Source organism: Sturnus vulgaris, chromosome 9 (assembly GCF_052056855.1).
Source record: "Sturnus vulgaris isolate bStuVul1 chromosome 9, bStuVul1.hap1, whole genome shotgun sequence".
NCBI classification, from domain to species: domain Eukaryota; kingdom Metazoa; phylum Chordata; class Aves; order Passeriformes; family Sturnidae; genus Sturnus; species Sturnus vulgaris.
In genome coordinates this window covers 29,922,532-29,937,208 of record NC_142251.1, presented here as the reverse complement: position 1 = coordinate 29,937,208, position 14,677 = coordinate 29,922,532, and the positions used below count along the sequence as shown (strand labels likewise).

Sequence of the window (14,677 nt, the reverse complement as noted above, 5' to 3'; positions counted from 1 at the left end):
GCATTCCCCGCTCCCATCCGCCTGGATCAGGCTGGATTCATTCTGTTTATTCTATCCTTCTTACTTTTATTTTTCTGAGCATGTGGGATAGCCTTGAAATCCTTTCCATTTCTAACCCTTTGGCCTTGGTCTCAGTTAGGATACCAAGATAGCAGGCAGCAATGGCCTGGACAGCCGTGCCGACTCACACGCTGCTCCCTTGTTTCTGCCTCTTATTTTTGTGTCCCCTTCGAAAGGACACTGAGGAACAGCTGCCATTTGCTCTCTCGTCTGAGGCCGCAAAAACCTCAGCCGAGCCGCTGGGCTACTTAACAAACGCATTATTAGCCCTCCGCAGGCGCTCTCGGGAGGCGGTGTCCGGGAGCCTGCGCTCCCCTCCCAGCCAGGGCTGGCCGGGCCCGGGGCGGGGCCGGAGCCTCTGCTCGGACACGGCTTCGGTTCTGCCTGGCCGGGCCGGCCGGGCCCGCAGTTGTTCCCCAGCACCGGCCCAGGAAGTGAGATCAGCGGGGCCAGCGCAGCCGGGCGGGGCCGCTCCGCTGCCGGTACCGCTGCCATGGGCCAGGGCCGGCTCCCGGCCCGCCGCGGGCTCGGCTGCTGCGTCCTGGTGCTGCTGCTGCTCCTGGGCGGCTCGGGCAGCCCCGGGACAAGGCTCCCGCCCCGGGCGCCCTGGGCAGAGGAGCAGGAAGCCGTCCCGGAGGGGGGACCGTGGGGCAGGGTGAGGTACGAAGCCGTGAAGAAGCATTTGGGAGCTGTGGGTGCTCTCTCCAAGCAGTATTGGCAGTACTTGGCGTGCAAGGTGTGGCAGGAGGGCTGTGAGGAGGAGGAGGAGAAGCAGCGGAAGAGAGAAGGAGAGGCCAGTCCCATCCCAAGTAAGCAGCTTGCTCTGTTCTCTCCCTCTCCCATGCCCAGGAAGGAGCAGCAGGTCCGGACGCTGCTGTGCCCCCGGTTCCTGGGGCTCTGCCCTTCCCTCCCGAGGTTGCTGCCCCAGGTATCTCCCTCCTTGGCAGAGCCCGGAGTGACGGGAGTGCTCTTGCACTTGTTGGGCACTGGGAGCTGTCTCGAACCAGCTGCTGCCAGCTCTGAGCTCACTGTCCCTCCTCACAGTCAGGGCTGCCCGCAGGGGCATGGCTGAGTCCATGCACCTGGGAGAGGGCTGCCCTCTCCCAGCGTCTACCCCAAAAGTAAAAAAAAATCCGCTTTCCTGGAACCTCTCAGTTCAGACTGCTCCCGTTTCCAGGCTGGGGCTTTCCTCTGATAGGCCGGGATTACCTGGAGATCCTCTCTGCCTGGTACTGCAGCTTCGGCAGGTGCTGCGAGACAGGAGACTGCAGGATAATCAACAACATCACAGGTAGGGGCTGTGCTATTTGTGTGGCTTGTTTTGAGGTTTTTTCCTGTTATGCTAGAAAGTGGTGTTAGTAAAGGGCTTTCCTGGGTGGGGTGCTGAGCTGTGAGAGGCTGAGCTCAGTCCTGTGTCCCATTTGAAGTTCTCAGACCAAAGAGAGTTTGTTCATTACTGCACAGCGTATCTCCTTTAGCTTGCCACAAGCCCTGTCTGCATCCCATAGCTTCCAGGCACATGCAGTGGGATCCTAACTGGCCAGGACCCTGCCCCAGGCTGGGAGGGCACACTGAGACCTGTGTGTAAGCCATGAGTAGGTATCTTTGTGTTCTGCTGTTCCTGAGATTCTTGGTATGCAAACCTGTGCCGGGAGCTTGGGAGGGCCTTTGGGCATCGGTGCTCTCTGCAGCTGCCAAACACCTCCACCTCTTCCTAAAGGAAAAAAGGAGTCAGTGGAAGATTTGTGTCTTTTTGGGGCCAGAGGCTGATGTAGGCAGGGCACAGGCATCTGTGGCTTTAATGCCACTTCTGAGTCCTCTCAGCCAGGCAGCCCTGCCACGTTTTCTCCCCTTATTCCCACCTGCAGTCGCTGTGCTGGCGGTTGAAGGCTGAGCTTGTGCTCTCTCTGTGCAGGGCTGGAGGCAGACCTCAATGGGCAGCTCCACGGGCAGCACTTGGCCAAGGAAGTGGTGGTGCGGGCAGTGCAGGAGTTCCTGCAGAGCCCACGGCCCCAGAAGGCCCTGGTCCTGTCCTTCCATGGCTGGTCTGGCACAGGGAAGAACTTTGTGGCTCGGATGGTGGCCAGTCACCTGTACCGGGACGGGCTGAAGAGTGACTGTGTCAGGGTGTTCGTCTCCCTCCTCCACTTCCCACATCACAACTACGTGGACTCCTACAAGGTGAGAGCCAACAGCACGGGATGGCCCAGTGTGCTGGGGTTCATGTCCCAGCAGCCATGTGGGGCAGGGGCTTGGGTTTGTGAGTGAAGCTGGATCCCACAGCTCTGTCCTGGTTACTGCTGAGCAGTGCTTGCACGGCCTCAAGGCTTCCCCCCTCTTCCACTCAGCCCCTGAGGTCAGTAGGCTGAGGTATACAAGAAGTTTGTGACACATCAAAGACCTGAGCCCTAGTGCCAAAGGGATATTCCACGTCATTTACTGTCATGCTCAGGAATAAAAGCTGCAGGAAGGGTGTTTGGGGGCAGGAAGCCATTGCTCAGGGACTGGCTGGGCATCAGCCAGTTTGTGGCTGCCTTTGCACCACTTGATTTCTTTCTTTCCTCTTTCTTTCACTTAATAAACTAATTTATCTCATCTCACTCGTTTTCCTGCCTTTGCTCTTCCTGTTCTGTCCTTTCCTGCTGGGTGGGAGGAGACAGAGCAGTTGTGGTGCCTGGCTGGGTTATCCCAGGGGCTCCTGACATTCCTCCCTGCTGCTGCACAGGCCCAGCTGCAGAGGCAGATCAGCGAGACCCTGCAGCGCTGCAGGCAGGCCCTGCTCATCTTCGACGAGGCCGAGAAGCTGCATTCCAGCCTCCTGGATGCCATCAGGCCCTTCATGGTTCAGCAGGACAGCGACGGCCAGCAGAGACCCATATTCCTCTTCCTCAGGTGATTTCTGGTGCCCTGAAGGGATGGGGAGGAACCAAGTGATGGTATTTATCCCCAGAGGTGTGTGATACAAGGGGCTGAGGCTGCAGGGGAGGGCACAGATACCTTGTTTTCTCGTGGTGGTTGCCTCCATGTTCAGTTTTACCTATGGTTGCAAGGCATTTGCAGGAGGAGCTGAGGTCCAGCTGAGCTGGGACACGTGAACCAGTGTCTAGACTTGGAGGCAAGGAAGCAGAGCCACTTAACATGGTCTCACCCTGCCTAGCTGAGCAGGAGATGTCACACTCCAGGGAGCAAAGCTGGGGCTGAAGGTCTTGGTGGGAAGTTCCTGTGTACTGGGAGCTAGGGAGTTCCCACTGCCTGGCTGTGGCTGCAGATTGAGGTGCTGTGAGGCTGATCCTGGCATCAGCACAACATGGTTTAGTTGGTTCCTTTCCCAGGAGCTGGGCACATGTGCACCCCAGCACTGTCTCTGGGTGGGATGCAGCTGGAGGGAGAAATGGGACATCTCAAAACCAGCATATGAGGCAGGCACCTGACTGAAGAGCCCCTGAAGTGTGAGAGATGAGCATCTTGGGGCCCCTTCAGTTTAAGAATTGCAGTCTTCAGCTTGGCTCTGGCAGGAGCTGTTCCTACTGGGTGGAGGTAAGCAAAGCATTCCTCCTCCACCCCCCACCATCCAGGCAAGTGTTCCAACCTCCAAGCTTGGTGGTTCCCTCAGAGAGGTTTCTCTGCCTGTGGAGGGCCTGTCTGTGTGCCCAGTGCCTGTGGGACTCGCCACACTTCAGTCCCACCTGCGTGGAAGGGGCTGTGGTGGAAAGGGCAGGTTCAGCACAGGGTGGACGTGCTGCCAGCTGCACTGGGCTGACTTTGTGTCCTGCCTGGTGAGCCATGAAGGTCAGGAATGGACAATGTGTCACCCCCCTCACGCCAGCAAGCAGAGGGGAGCAGAGTGCCTTGAACTGCAGCACTGTGTAATCTCAGGGGTTTCATCATTTCCTGGTGGCAGTGTGACACTGACCTGCTTTAGGAGGGATGGCTCTGCCCCAGGGCTCCTGTGGACACTGGCACAGTCCAGCAGCTTTTCCCAGGTGTAGGAGCTGGGGAGGGGGTAGAACTGGCTGCCAGTCCAGTCAAAAAGGGGCTGTTCCTGCTGAGTTTGGGCTGGGAGCAGGATCAGTACAAGCTGTTTTCTCCCTTACAAGGGGTGGGGGCATGGTTGGGAAACAGTGGTGGCTTTTCCATTTTCCCTGACTTCCATTCGTGGTCCAGAGCCTCTGACATGAGGATGGGTGCAAGATCTGTGCCTCCCACTGCCTCTCTGCCTCCCACACATACAGGCTCTGCATCCAGCTGGTTCCCAGTTCACTCGGGCATTCAGGGCTGGGGGCAAAACCCTCACCAGCACTTGAGGGGGGACACCTTTCCTAGACCTGCTTTCCAGGGTGAAGGGCTGTCCTGGGACCCTCAACCACTCCCTGGACCTAGCAAACCTTAGTCCTTAGGTGGGAACTGTGCTGCTGCTTTGTCCCATGGGCAGAGGATGCTTTGCTGGGCTGCCACTTGAATCGCTGCCCTGGACCTTTACTTCCAGTGGGACTCCTGCCATGTGCTCTGCCCTTTAACCTGGACTTTGTGGTGGCTTGGTCAGCGTTTGGTGTGGAGCCAGGTGTCACCTGCAACGTCGATAGCTTTCCAAGCCAGGACAGGGAACTGAGGGAGATGGAAGATTCTGCTGCCCCTTGGTCTGAGCTGGCAGGATGGCAGACGGCTGCATTGATGCCTGTGAAAAGGAGCTCTTTGGGAAGAAGGCTGGCTCTCCATGTGCTGATTGTAGACAGCAAACCCTCTGTTGCCAACAGAACTGTTGGGGCCTGTCTGCAGGGAAGGTGTTGGCAGCTCTCAGCAGTTCAGCTCTGGGGAAAATCTTGAGTGACTTCTTTGTGTGCCCACAGCAATCTTGGTGGCAACACCATCAATGAGGTCGCCCTGGACTTCTGGCGAGCCGGCCGGGCACGGGAGGAGATTTCCTTGGAGCTCCTGGAACAGCGGCTGCAGCTGGAGCTGCAGGAGCCTGCAGGTAAGAGCTGGGCTTGCTCAGGGGGGCGCTGGGCAGCTGCCTGCAAAGCTGCCCCTCTGCACTGTCCCATCCACCGTGTGTCACACAGGGCTGGTGGGGAAGGGGGAACAAGCCCTCGCTGCGCCCCAGCCCGGCGTTGTTGACAATGAGAGCCCCTGCCTTGGTCCCTGTGAGAAAAGGAATGTGGGGAGGGAGCCAAGAGGCCTTCTGGCCCCCTTCAACCCTGAAAATGGCTGGGGGCAAGAGGCAGCTCAATGTCACAGGGCAGTACCGAGGCGTCTCTTGGCGTGATTCCTCTGTACTCAGAGTGATGAGTGGGTCCCACCACCCACGGCTGGATGAGCCCCTTGGAGCCGAGCCTGGCCTTGCAGAGGGATGATGCTCTCAGGTGAAGCTTCTGAGTTTGCCTGGTCTTGTGTTCTGCTTCAGAGAACAGTTATGCCCACAGCCACCTCCTCAGAGAGAACCTCATCGATTTCGTGGTGCCATTCCTGCCTCTGGAATACCAGCACGTGAGGCTCTGTGCCCGGGATGCCTTCCTGGCCCGTGGGCTTCCCTACACCGAGGAAACGCTCGACGAAGTGGCCCAGATGATGGTGTTCGTCCCCAAAGAGGAGAAGCTTTTCTCTGCACAGGGCTGCAAATCCGTGCCCCAGCGCATCAATTATTTCCTTCCTTGAACACCAGGTGGGACCACACGTGTGCTGAAGGTGGTTCTGCACTCTGGGAGCTGCTCTCCTCACACAGGGTCGGACGCAGATGACCCAGCCAGGCACTTGCACAGAGACTTAAGCCCCCTGTTACTCCCAGAGCTCTTGCAGGGAAGGACGTGCATCCCTTAGTCCTGGGATGTGGGGGACAGCCTGTGCTTGGCTGCGTTTGGAGTCTGTCTGGTATTTTAGCTGGCAGCAGCCTGAAGGGGTGATGTGGTTCTGCTGGCAGATGCTGTTCCACGTGAGTGGGGACTGGGAATGCCCAAGTCCTTGGTTTGTCGCTGTGTGGTGAAAGGAAGCCTTGGACAGGCTGGTCCTGTTGAGACAGCATGACTGAAGCCATGTCCCTGTCCCCAGTTTTCTCAGTCACTTTACAAGATCACCCAGAACTGTTTTGCTGGAGTTTTTCCCCTCTGTTGCTCTCATGCCTTTCTAAGGTGTCTCCTGCTTAGGGACACATGGGCCAGGATCGTAGTCAGTGCAGGGAGAAACGGACTGAATAATCTCCTCTGGAGATGCCAAATCCATAACTCTCACCTTGGAGTGTCCACCTCTCACCGGAGTCTTCCGTTGTATGGAAGCAGCTGCCGGGGTGAGGGGAACTTCTGCTGCAGTGAGAGCCTGTTTCCTTCACTGCAAAACCAAAAAGGGGAGAGAACTCCTCTGCCAAGGGCAAAGGGCAGATGAGGAGAATGGTGGCTGAAGCATCAGGCTCCAGCTGAATGAGAATTTTCATGGATGCAGTAAAAGCTTGGGTTTTTTCGTTTTTCTCTTCAGTACGTTTCATGCTGTGGTGTTTTGGCTGGTATCAGCATTATTATTATTACTATTACAAAGGGCTGTTTGCTGTCTGGGTACTCACCAGGTGATAAGTGTGTTGCAGCAGCTCCAAAAAATTTCATCAGTGTTACAGGAATCACTCTGTGACCTCTGGGTCAAAACTCCCTTCCAACAGGGCTGTGCTGGCGAGGAATGAATCAGCACCTGCCAAGGACAGGGCTTGGCTTCCCAGCCACCCCACAGGGGGACCTTTGATCTATTTTAAGCTTTGACCCATTTTGCAGTGCCAGTGATGAGCAGCAAGACCTCTGGGAAAGATTGACCAGACAGACACGTCTGAGCCCTGCAGACTTTGAGTCCCTGCTTCCCTCCGGGCACGCTGGCTCCGTTATCTCATGAGGCTTCATAGTCCAAGGCAGAGACGAGCCAGCTGCTTTCCCACTGCTCAGCCACTGCAGGTGCCTTAACCCGGCTGTGTGGGATGGACCTTCAGGCTGTGCCAGCATGTGTGATCAGGCATTTCTGAGACTTGGTTTATGGTTAATTTCCAGTGTCAGAAACCTGGGAAACACTGGGGGCAATGCCTCCAGCTGAGACAGGGAGGCTTCTGCTTCACAGGACACAACTCGGGTTGTTTGGTCACCTGGGCAGAAAGTTTAGCAAGATGTTTGTTGAAGGTTAGCTGCCAAAAGGTTGTGTGTGTAAGCCAGGATAACGTGGAATTTTTTCTAAATGTCAAGAAGTGTTCAGCTGGGTTAGGCTGCCACAGGCTGGGGTGGTGGGAGGCCTGGGGGGGACTGGTTTGAGGTGGGCACGGGAGCAGCTCTGGCTGTGGCTGCTGAAGGAGGTGGGAGGTGGTGGTGACATTGGGCGAGGCGGGAGCTGCACTCTGCTGGGTCACAAGTGTGTGTGTCACACTCGAGTGAGCTCTGATCAGCCCTACAACAGCAAGAGCTGCTCTCTGACCACACCAGGGCAACAGTCTGCATCTAAACAGATACCACATAAATAAAGATACTGCTTTTTTTGCAATCTGGTGGAATTAAATTATTTCTCTTTTTAACATTTTTTCTACCCAAATGAATGAGCTTCTGGTTAGGACTGAGCAGCTTCAAATATTCATTAAGGGAAAAAAAAAGTCCACTCAGCATCTACTCAAGTGGTTTTTGCCAATAAAATATTGCAACCTTTATTTAAAACAAAATGCAAATTGGCAAAACTTTGTGGAACGACAGGCAAAGAGGCCCTTCCAAGAGCCTTATTTACATCAAGTTTAACACTGTTCGCAGTTCACAGTCAGACAATAGTGAGAGAATTAAATTAGAAAAACAACCAAAATATATTACAATAACAATTAAAAAACAAAAACAGTTGACAACACTGCTAAGAGTGATTGGTGATTAACGTGTTTCATTTCAATCCATTCCTGCCCTCAACGAGTTCACTACCACTACAAACAGTGCCATGTGAGCCGAGCAGGCTCCACCTCCTGTGCACAACAGACACATGGGGAAGAACGACCTCCTTTGGTACAGACATTGCTTAGCGTGGAGCTGTGAGAAACAAGTCAGTGTCCCAGAACCTCCTGTTCCTGCCACCAGAGAATGGGCTGAGGGCTCTGTTCTATACTCCAGGGATCTGCAGCACAAGCCCAGCACCCACCGTGCTGGACAGTGCCCTGGGAGGTTTCCACACGTGCAACCTTTCAGTGTCCCTGCCGGCTCCTGATGAGCAGCAGGGCTGAGCTGTCACACGAGAAGGCAGCAGCTGATGATGGCTTTGTAACCACCATCCTCTGGAGTCACTCGTGCCAGTCAGTGCTGTGGATGCCCCAGAGGAAAAGCCTGCCTCAGGTAAGTGGTAGGACATGAGGGCTGGGATTACTCTGTGTCTGCACAGTGTAACCCACCCACACCTCTGCCTGGTGGAGAGGGCCTGCTCTGTCTCCGCTGTGGGGTTTGTGCCCCACAACTGCTGCAAAAGCACCCTGACAGATGTCAACACTTGTGTTTGGCTGTGTCTCACAGACACAAGGCCAGTGGCATCCAGGAGAAATGTCCTGAGGAGGACAAGCACAGCCCTCCTCTCTCCCTCCCTGCTGTGTTCTGCATCAGCAACACTGCTCCCTTCAATTCCCCTTTCCCACTGGCTAAATTTGGTGCAGTGCCAAGACCCAGACTGTTAGCTCAGCTTCGCCCCTACCCACACTAATGAAGAACATGACTAAATCAAGTGCACCAGTTTGAGATTAAGAAGGATGTACAGTGCAGGAAGAAGAGAGAATTGCACCGGTGAGTCAGCTAATTCCCACAGTGGTAGGAAGAGAAAGTGCCCCCCTGAGCTCACTCTGTGCTTTGTGCTTGGTGGGGCCAGGCCTGTGGATGCCATCTGCACGGCAAGGACAACTGCTTAAAATTCTGGCCCATAGCAGTGCAGGTGAGAGAGCCCAGCTGCAGCCATGCCCCCATGGCTGCCTGACAGTGCTCAGGAGTGCTGTTTCTTAAAACAGAATTTATGCCTTGTCCCCTGCTCCAAACCATGGAACATGAACGGCTCTTCTCTGGGACAAATAATGGGGTCTCAGCACCCACACATTTCTTTGCACATCTGGTGCCAGGCTGAAAACAGAGAATTGGCCACAGTGGAGACCCTTAAGGCTGAAGAGAAAGCCAGACCTAGCTAAAGGGAGAGAAAATGGTGAAAGTTTTAGAAGTAGCTGTGGAAGGAAGAATAACTGGATGGCAAATTACAGCAGAACCATCTTTCCCAGATAGCATCCTTTTGCTATTCTGCCAGAGGGCTGGGGAACATTGCAGTTTGGGAATAAAACACTTTAGGGCAGCAGAAGTCCCAGCAATTCTGCAGACTTCAATTTAGGAGGAAAAAAACCCTGTCAAGTCAACACCTCTGGCAGAATCTGCCTACCTGATGTTAGATGATGTTAGATAAGAGCAGAGCAAACACTTTCCATGAGAGTGACAACAGGCAAATCCCCAAATTCCACTGGCCTTTGTTTTTGCACCACAGGAGGAGTCAGAACTAAATGGGCTCCTGTGCTGGGCACAGAGGCTGTAGAGTCTCTGTGCTTGGAGACACCCAAAAGCTGCCTGGACGTGGTCCTCACAGGTGACTCTTGGTGGCCCTGCTTGGGTAGAGTGTTTGGACCAGGTGACCTCCAAAGGTCCCTCCAACCTCAGCCATTCTGTGACTCTGGAAAAGCAGTTGGATGCTACCTTGTCCCCCTGCCCATCTCTGCTGCGAAGGCAAGGAAAAAATGGGGCATCTGAAAGGAAGTGGGGATGGCCAGTGTTCATTGGGACACAGCTGCTTTCTTCAGAAAGGGCTGCAAGAGGGGAGTTCCAGTAGTTAGAAATCCCATATTGTTATTCTATCACTTTTGCTGTAGTTTTTCTGGAAGACTGGCATTTAGGGAAAAAAAAACAAAAAACCTTCTTTCAAAATACTTATCAATACTCATCAGAATTGGGCTAAGCTTTAAAATGTTCTCATTAAAATTCCTTTCCCCTGGAATCCCCTCAGTTCCAGCCCATTTGTCCCAGGCTGAGCAGCAGTACAATGATGGAACCATGTGGTGGTCTGCCATGGTAGGCAAGACCTGCCCTTCTGCCCTGAAGAAAAAAGAGCTCCTCACCTTCTAAATTCTTCTGACTGTTTGACAGGCTGTGTGAAGCAATGCCACAACCCACCTTCCCTTTGCAGGTCACCTTAGGCAGTTAGTTTGGATGCACACCTTCCATGAAGATGACTGAAAGAGATAAGGTAAACCACAAAAGCCCTCAGTAAAGTCTACGAGATAAGGGGTTGGTACTCTGCCTGTGGAAGAGCCTTGGGACAGCCCCGAGGGCTGCAGGCAATCAGGACTTGCCAGCACAAGGGGTTGTTTGGTTCTTTTTCCCCCACCACTTCACTTCCTGGGCCACAGAAGCTCACAGAAGTCCATTGTACCTCCCATGCTGCTCCTCTACTGTGCCTCCACGAACCTTGAAACAACTTTGCTTAGCTCGGACCAGTAATGAAATGAGGATTCTCAGACACCAGCCCGTTTCTAAAGATTTTTCCAGGCCTGTCTCGCTATGCTCTGTGGAAAAAACAGGGACACTTGCTGAGACACTCAGCCTGCTTCCAAGCACTAACATGTGCTTCTAGACAGAAAAGGAAGTGTCCATCTTCTGAAGTCACACCTGTGCCACAGCTCCACTCTAAATGCTCAGACTAAAAGCAGCATGGCCACACTTGAAAAACAAGTTTAAAAAGCGTTTTAGCCAAAAAGAAAGAGACTTAAGGTGCAAAGCAAGCGAGATCCTCTATCAGCAGCAGTGTGAAGTGAGCAGCAGCATGCAGGTAAGGTGTATTTGGAGCCAGGTTTCAGGCCTGTTTCCTTTCCTCTCACAAACCAGCAACTGAGCTCTTCCTACTTGCCAGTACATTCACACCTTGGGGAGTTGTGCATAGACATAGACCAGCTTTTTGAGGCCACAACAGTCTGCAAACAGCACCAGGACTAAGGATGACAATGCCAACCACTAGGCTGCTCTCATTCTGGGGTGGTTAGAAGGCATTAGAAACCCAGTGGGAGCCTTTCAAGGTAGAGCCACAGCTTTTGTTGTCACACCTCAGGCAGAGGAGTGCACAGTTTATGTGCACGTTCCCTACACCACAGTGCAGGATTCTGGTCTAGCATTTAAAATATGGGAACAAATATATGGAGATGCCTGTGGTGTTTCCCTGTGTGCTGCCATACTTTATCACCTTGGGATGCAGGGAAGCTGGAAGCCTGTGGGACAGGTAAGCATCAGAACAAATCCCAAGAATCTGGCAGTGTGAAGGGTTAGGGACAGGTCCAGGGAATCCTGCAGCCTGTGGTGGGCAGGCTGGGCTGTACTTCCTGGTTCTCCAGCTGGCCCTGCAGTGCTATGACTGCTAAAGGAATGTGGAGAACAGCCAGGGGGTGAGAGGCTCTGCCTTATCTACCATGGGTCCTCATGGTGACCAAACTGAACTGGGGAGTCAACCTGGTAACAAGCTAAAAACAATCTAGAGCTTAAAAAAAGAAATAACCCACCCACCCCAACAACAACATTGGCAAGTTGTGCAAGAGCCCCAAACTACTCAAAAATTACCATCAAGCAGCACCTGTGCTAGACCACTAGAAATAGGTATCAGCTGAGTGAAGGCTGTGTGGTGGGAAGGGGGAATTCCAGTGGTAAGTCTGCCCAGCATCCCTGACGCTTCCAATACAATGATGATGAGAATGTGGTGGATGAGGTGGACAGGAGGGAAAAGGGACAGTTTCATATATTAACTAATCTTGCAGTTCTCATTACAGCAGCAACAGTGCTGTGGAAGGCAAGCCATCCAGACCAGTGCATCCACCTCCAGCAGCTCTGAATACTGTCAGTGCATTAGACCTTTCCCCCAGCTGCACACGACTCCCCTCTGGAGCCGCTCTGGCTGCTCTGCCACTGGTACCAGCAGAGCCCCAGTGCCTTTCCTTGGCCTTGTCAGGACAGCAAAGCACAGTGAGTGCAGCCAGGGCAGGATCTGTGCAGCCAGGAAGCTGCAGCCACCCCAGGACTCTGGCTGTCACCACCGTCCTGCCCAGAGGGAGAACCTGCCATCGGTTCTCCTTCCTCTCTAGGGGAGGAGAAGGAACTTTCTTTCCCTTGCCATACCAAGCAGATCAGCCTGACTAGGTAGGGACAGATCCTTGATGTTCTGCCCCTTACAGCTTTAATCTACCCTCTCCATCCCCAATTTTTTGAGATGAACCTGTAAACGTGAGGAGAACTCAGTGATCTGAGGTACTTCACATACTCAAGTATCAGTCTTTCCTTTTGAAAGCATCAGTACAGAAAAACAGTCCCGCCCTCCCCGTGTGTGTTTCTCTTACCCAGACTGACAGTAGCTACCTTTGCACCACATCACTGATTTCTTGGACACATGACAATAAGTTATTAAGGACGGGGTTTGCCCCATGGACGCCAGCAGCTGTCGAGGACACCTGCAGCTCCTGCAGGCTGAGTTCCAGTTTGCTCACGGCTTCCCGGAAGGCAAATTTGTTGCGCGTGTGTGGGATGCAGTCCACGTAGCCTGAGCAGTAATCCAGCAGCTGGTGCCCCGTGTCCACCAGCTGGCTGTTAGGCGTGGGCTCGGCGATGGCACTCGAGAGGAGATCAGCGCACTCCAGCAGCGCCTCCTTGCTGATCTTGTCTGCGGGGATTTTCTCAGCCGCCTGTTTGGTCTTTCTCAGCGCTACCTTGGTGCCAGCCGTGCCATTGGCCATTTTCACTGGGGAGGTGGAAGACGATGACAGAGGCACTTGAGGCGGAGGCATCACGGGCCTCCCAGATTTTCCACCAACAGGTGCTGCTGCTGCTGCTGCTGCCTTCTTACTCCCTTCGTTTGATTCCAGTCCGTGCTGCACTCCCGCCACACTGCTCAGCTCTTCTGCTGCATCCGAGCAGGTAGCTGGCTGCTGGAGGAGCCGCATCACCGGGGGTGGAGGTGGAGCACACTTTGGTTTTACCCGTCTGGGCCGGTCCCTGTCGCCGGAAGAAGTGACCTGATGCTCAGATAAGAGCTTAAATTTATTACCCTGAGAGTCTGTGCCAATGAGCTGCACGTCTGCTGGAGTGTGTTTTAGAGTGGGTGAGATTAGGACTGGCACTTTGTGGTTATGAGTGGTTGGAAGTATTGCTGCAGCCTTTACCGGAGATGACCACCCCGGCCTCTCGCCATCCTCAAGGGCCCCTTGTCGTGGGCCACTGTTTTTTTCTTTGCCCTTAGGAGCTGCCACTAGCCCTGGACCCTCCTTTTCTTCTGATGCAGATGGAGTTCGGAAAGGGAGTGCTGTGGCACCCCTTGGCAAGAGCTTTGCTTTTGGTCTCTCTCTGGTCAAAGCAGGGCCTTCTTCAAACCTTTTGGGAATCAGGTCACTGGCCCTCCCTGTGCTCTCATCGGGCTGGGAGGAGGTGGACACAGTCCGTTCCAGCTGAATTTTTGACCTCTGGGAATTTCTGGGGAGGGTCATTGCCATCCTATCCTGCTCTGGAAGCCCTGAGGACATGGAAGATGTAGAGTTTGACCTTGGAAAAGGCTTTGAAGCTTCTTCATTGCCAGTGGGTTTTCCTGCTCGTAAACCCAGCGTCTTTTTAATCAAGCGCGGCGTAAAGAAGCCAGTGATGCCCGACCACCCTCCACCAGTGCTCACACCCCCAGCACTGCTGGGCCCAGTGCCCTCCTCGCTGTAGAAGGTCCTCTGCACAAAGCCCCCTCCATAGCACTTGGGGGGTGCCAGGCTCGTGTCCTGCTGCGCGGGAGCAAAGGAGAACCCGTCCACGTGCTGCAAGGAAGCAACAGAGGAAAAGTTACCCGTCAGCTCGTATTTCTTATGGGGCTGGTTCTCCATCTCCCGGAAGGAACTGCTGCGCTTGGGAGGCGTGGGAGCATTCCTCTTCTTCATGAAGGAGCTGAAGAAGCCCCCTTTCCTGTCCCTGGTGAACGTGGTCTCTTTGGCATCCTCCAGGAGGCTGCTGGGGGACTTGTCCCTCTGCTTGCGGGGCAGCGCGGGGGACCCGCCTGTCGGCTGTGTGCTTCTGATGAAACCTGGCCAGGAGAAACAGGTGTTAATCTGGACAATCTACTTCCATTTCCACCTCCCTGTCCTGCACTGGGTTTTATAGGCCTGGTGTATTTACCTGCCCACGTGCTGCAGAGATAGAGTGAAGGAAGATGCGAACACTTGTATTTTATTTTTTCTTTACTTTTTTCCATTTCTGCATGTGACTTGTCTGTTATCTATACTGAGAAGGTCACTTTGGAGAGAGATCAGAAAAGAGTTGCTCTTTTCTTTCAGTTTATTGCTCCCTTTCTATAATATTCTGCTCCTTTCCAAATACCCTAAGTATAGGAGAAAATATCTTGCTGCATTGTTAACTTTAGTTTTGAAGCTGTCATTTTAAAAAGAGCAGCAAAACTGAATTTCAAAGAAAAAAAAAATTAGATTTACTAAAAGAACATTGAAAAAACTACAGTGTTTTCTATGTGCTAGTAAATAATTGACATAGCAGCACAAAGCATGCCCATGTCATGTTGCTGTCTGTTTCTCTGAGAATTTACACCCAGAGCACAT

The 14,677-nt window shown here is 53.5% G+C and overlaps 2 protein-coding genes across 3 annotated transcripts in view; one reads left to right on the top strand and one right to left on the bottom strand.

The window, feature by feature from the left end:
* The first annotated feature begins 442 nt into the window (after window positions 1-442).
* On the top strand, window positions 443-7,557 carry TOR3A (torsin family 3 member A). Its single transcript, XM_014874664.2, has 6 exons — window positions 443-869; window positions 1,238-1,351; window positions 1,976-2,241; window positions 2,786-2,952; window positions 4,908-5,032; window positions 5,462-7,557. Exons 1-6 carry the CDS (start codon window positions 554-556, stop codon window positions 5,710-5,712), a joined length of 1,239 nt encoding a protein of 412 aa, XP_014730150.2. The 5' UTR covers window positions 443-553; the 3' UTR covers window positions 5,713-7,557.
* A 128-nt stretch (window positions 7,558-7,685) lies between these two features.
* Window positions 7,686-14,677, bottom strand: part of ABL2 (ABL proto-oncogene 2, non-receptor tyrosine kinase) — a 44,888-nt gene continuing 37,896 nt past the window's right edge. For both annotated transcript variants that reach the window (XM_014874745.2, XM_088170331.1), the window contains exon 11: window positions 7,686-14,151. In XM_014874745.2, the coding sequence (XP_014730231.1) occupies window positions 12,452-14,151 (1,700 nt within the window). In that variant the 3' untranslated portion in view covers window positions 7,686-12,451. The remainder of the gene's footprint in view (window positions 14,152-14,677) is intronic.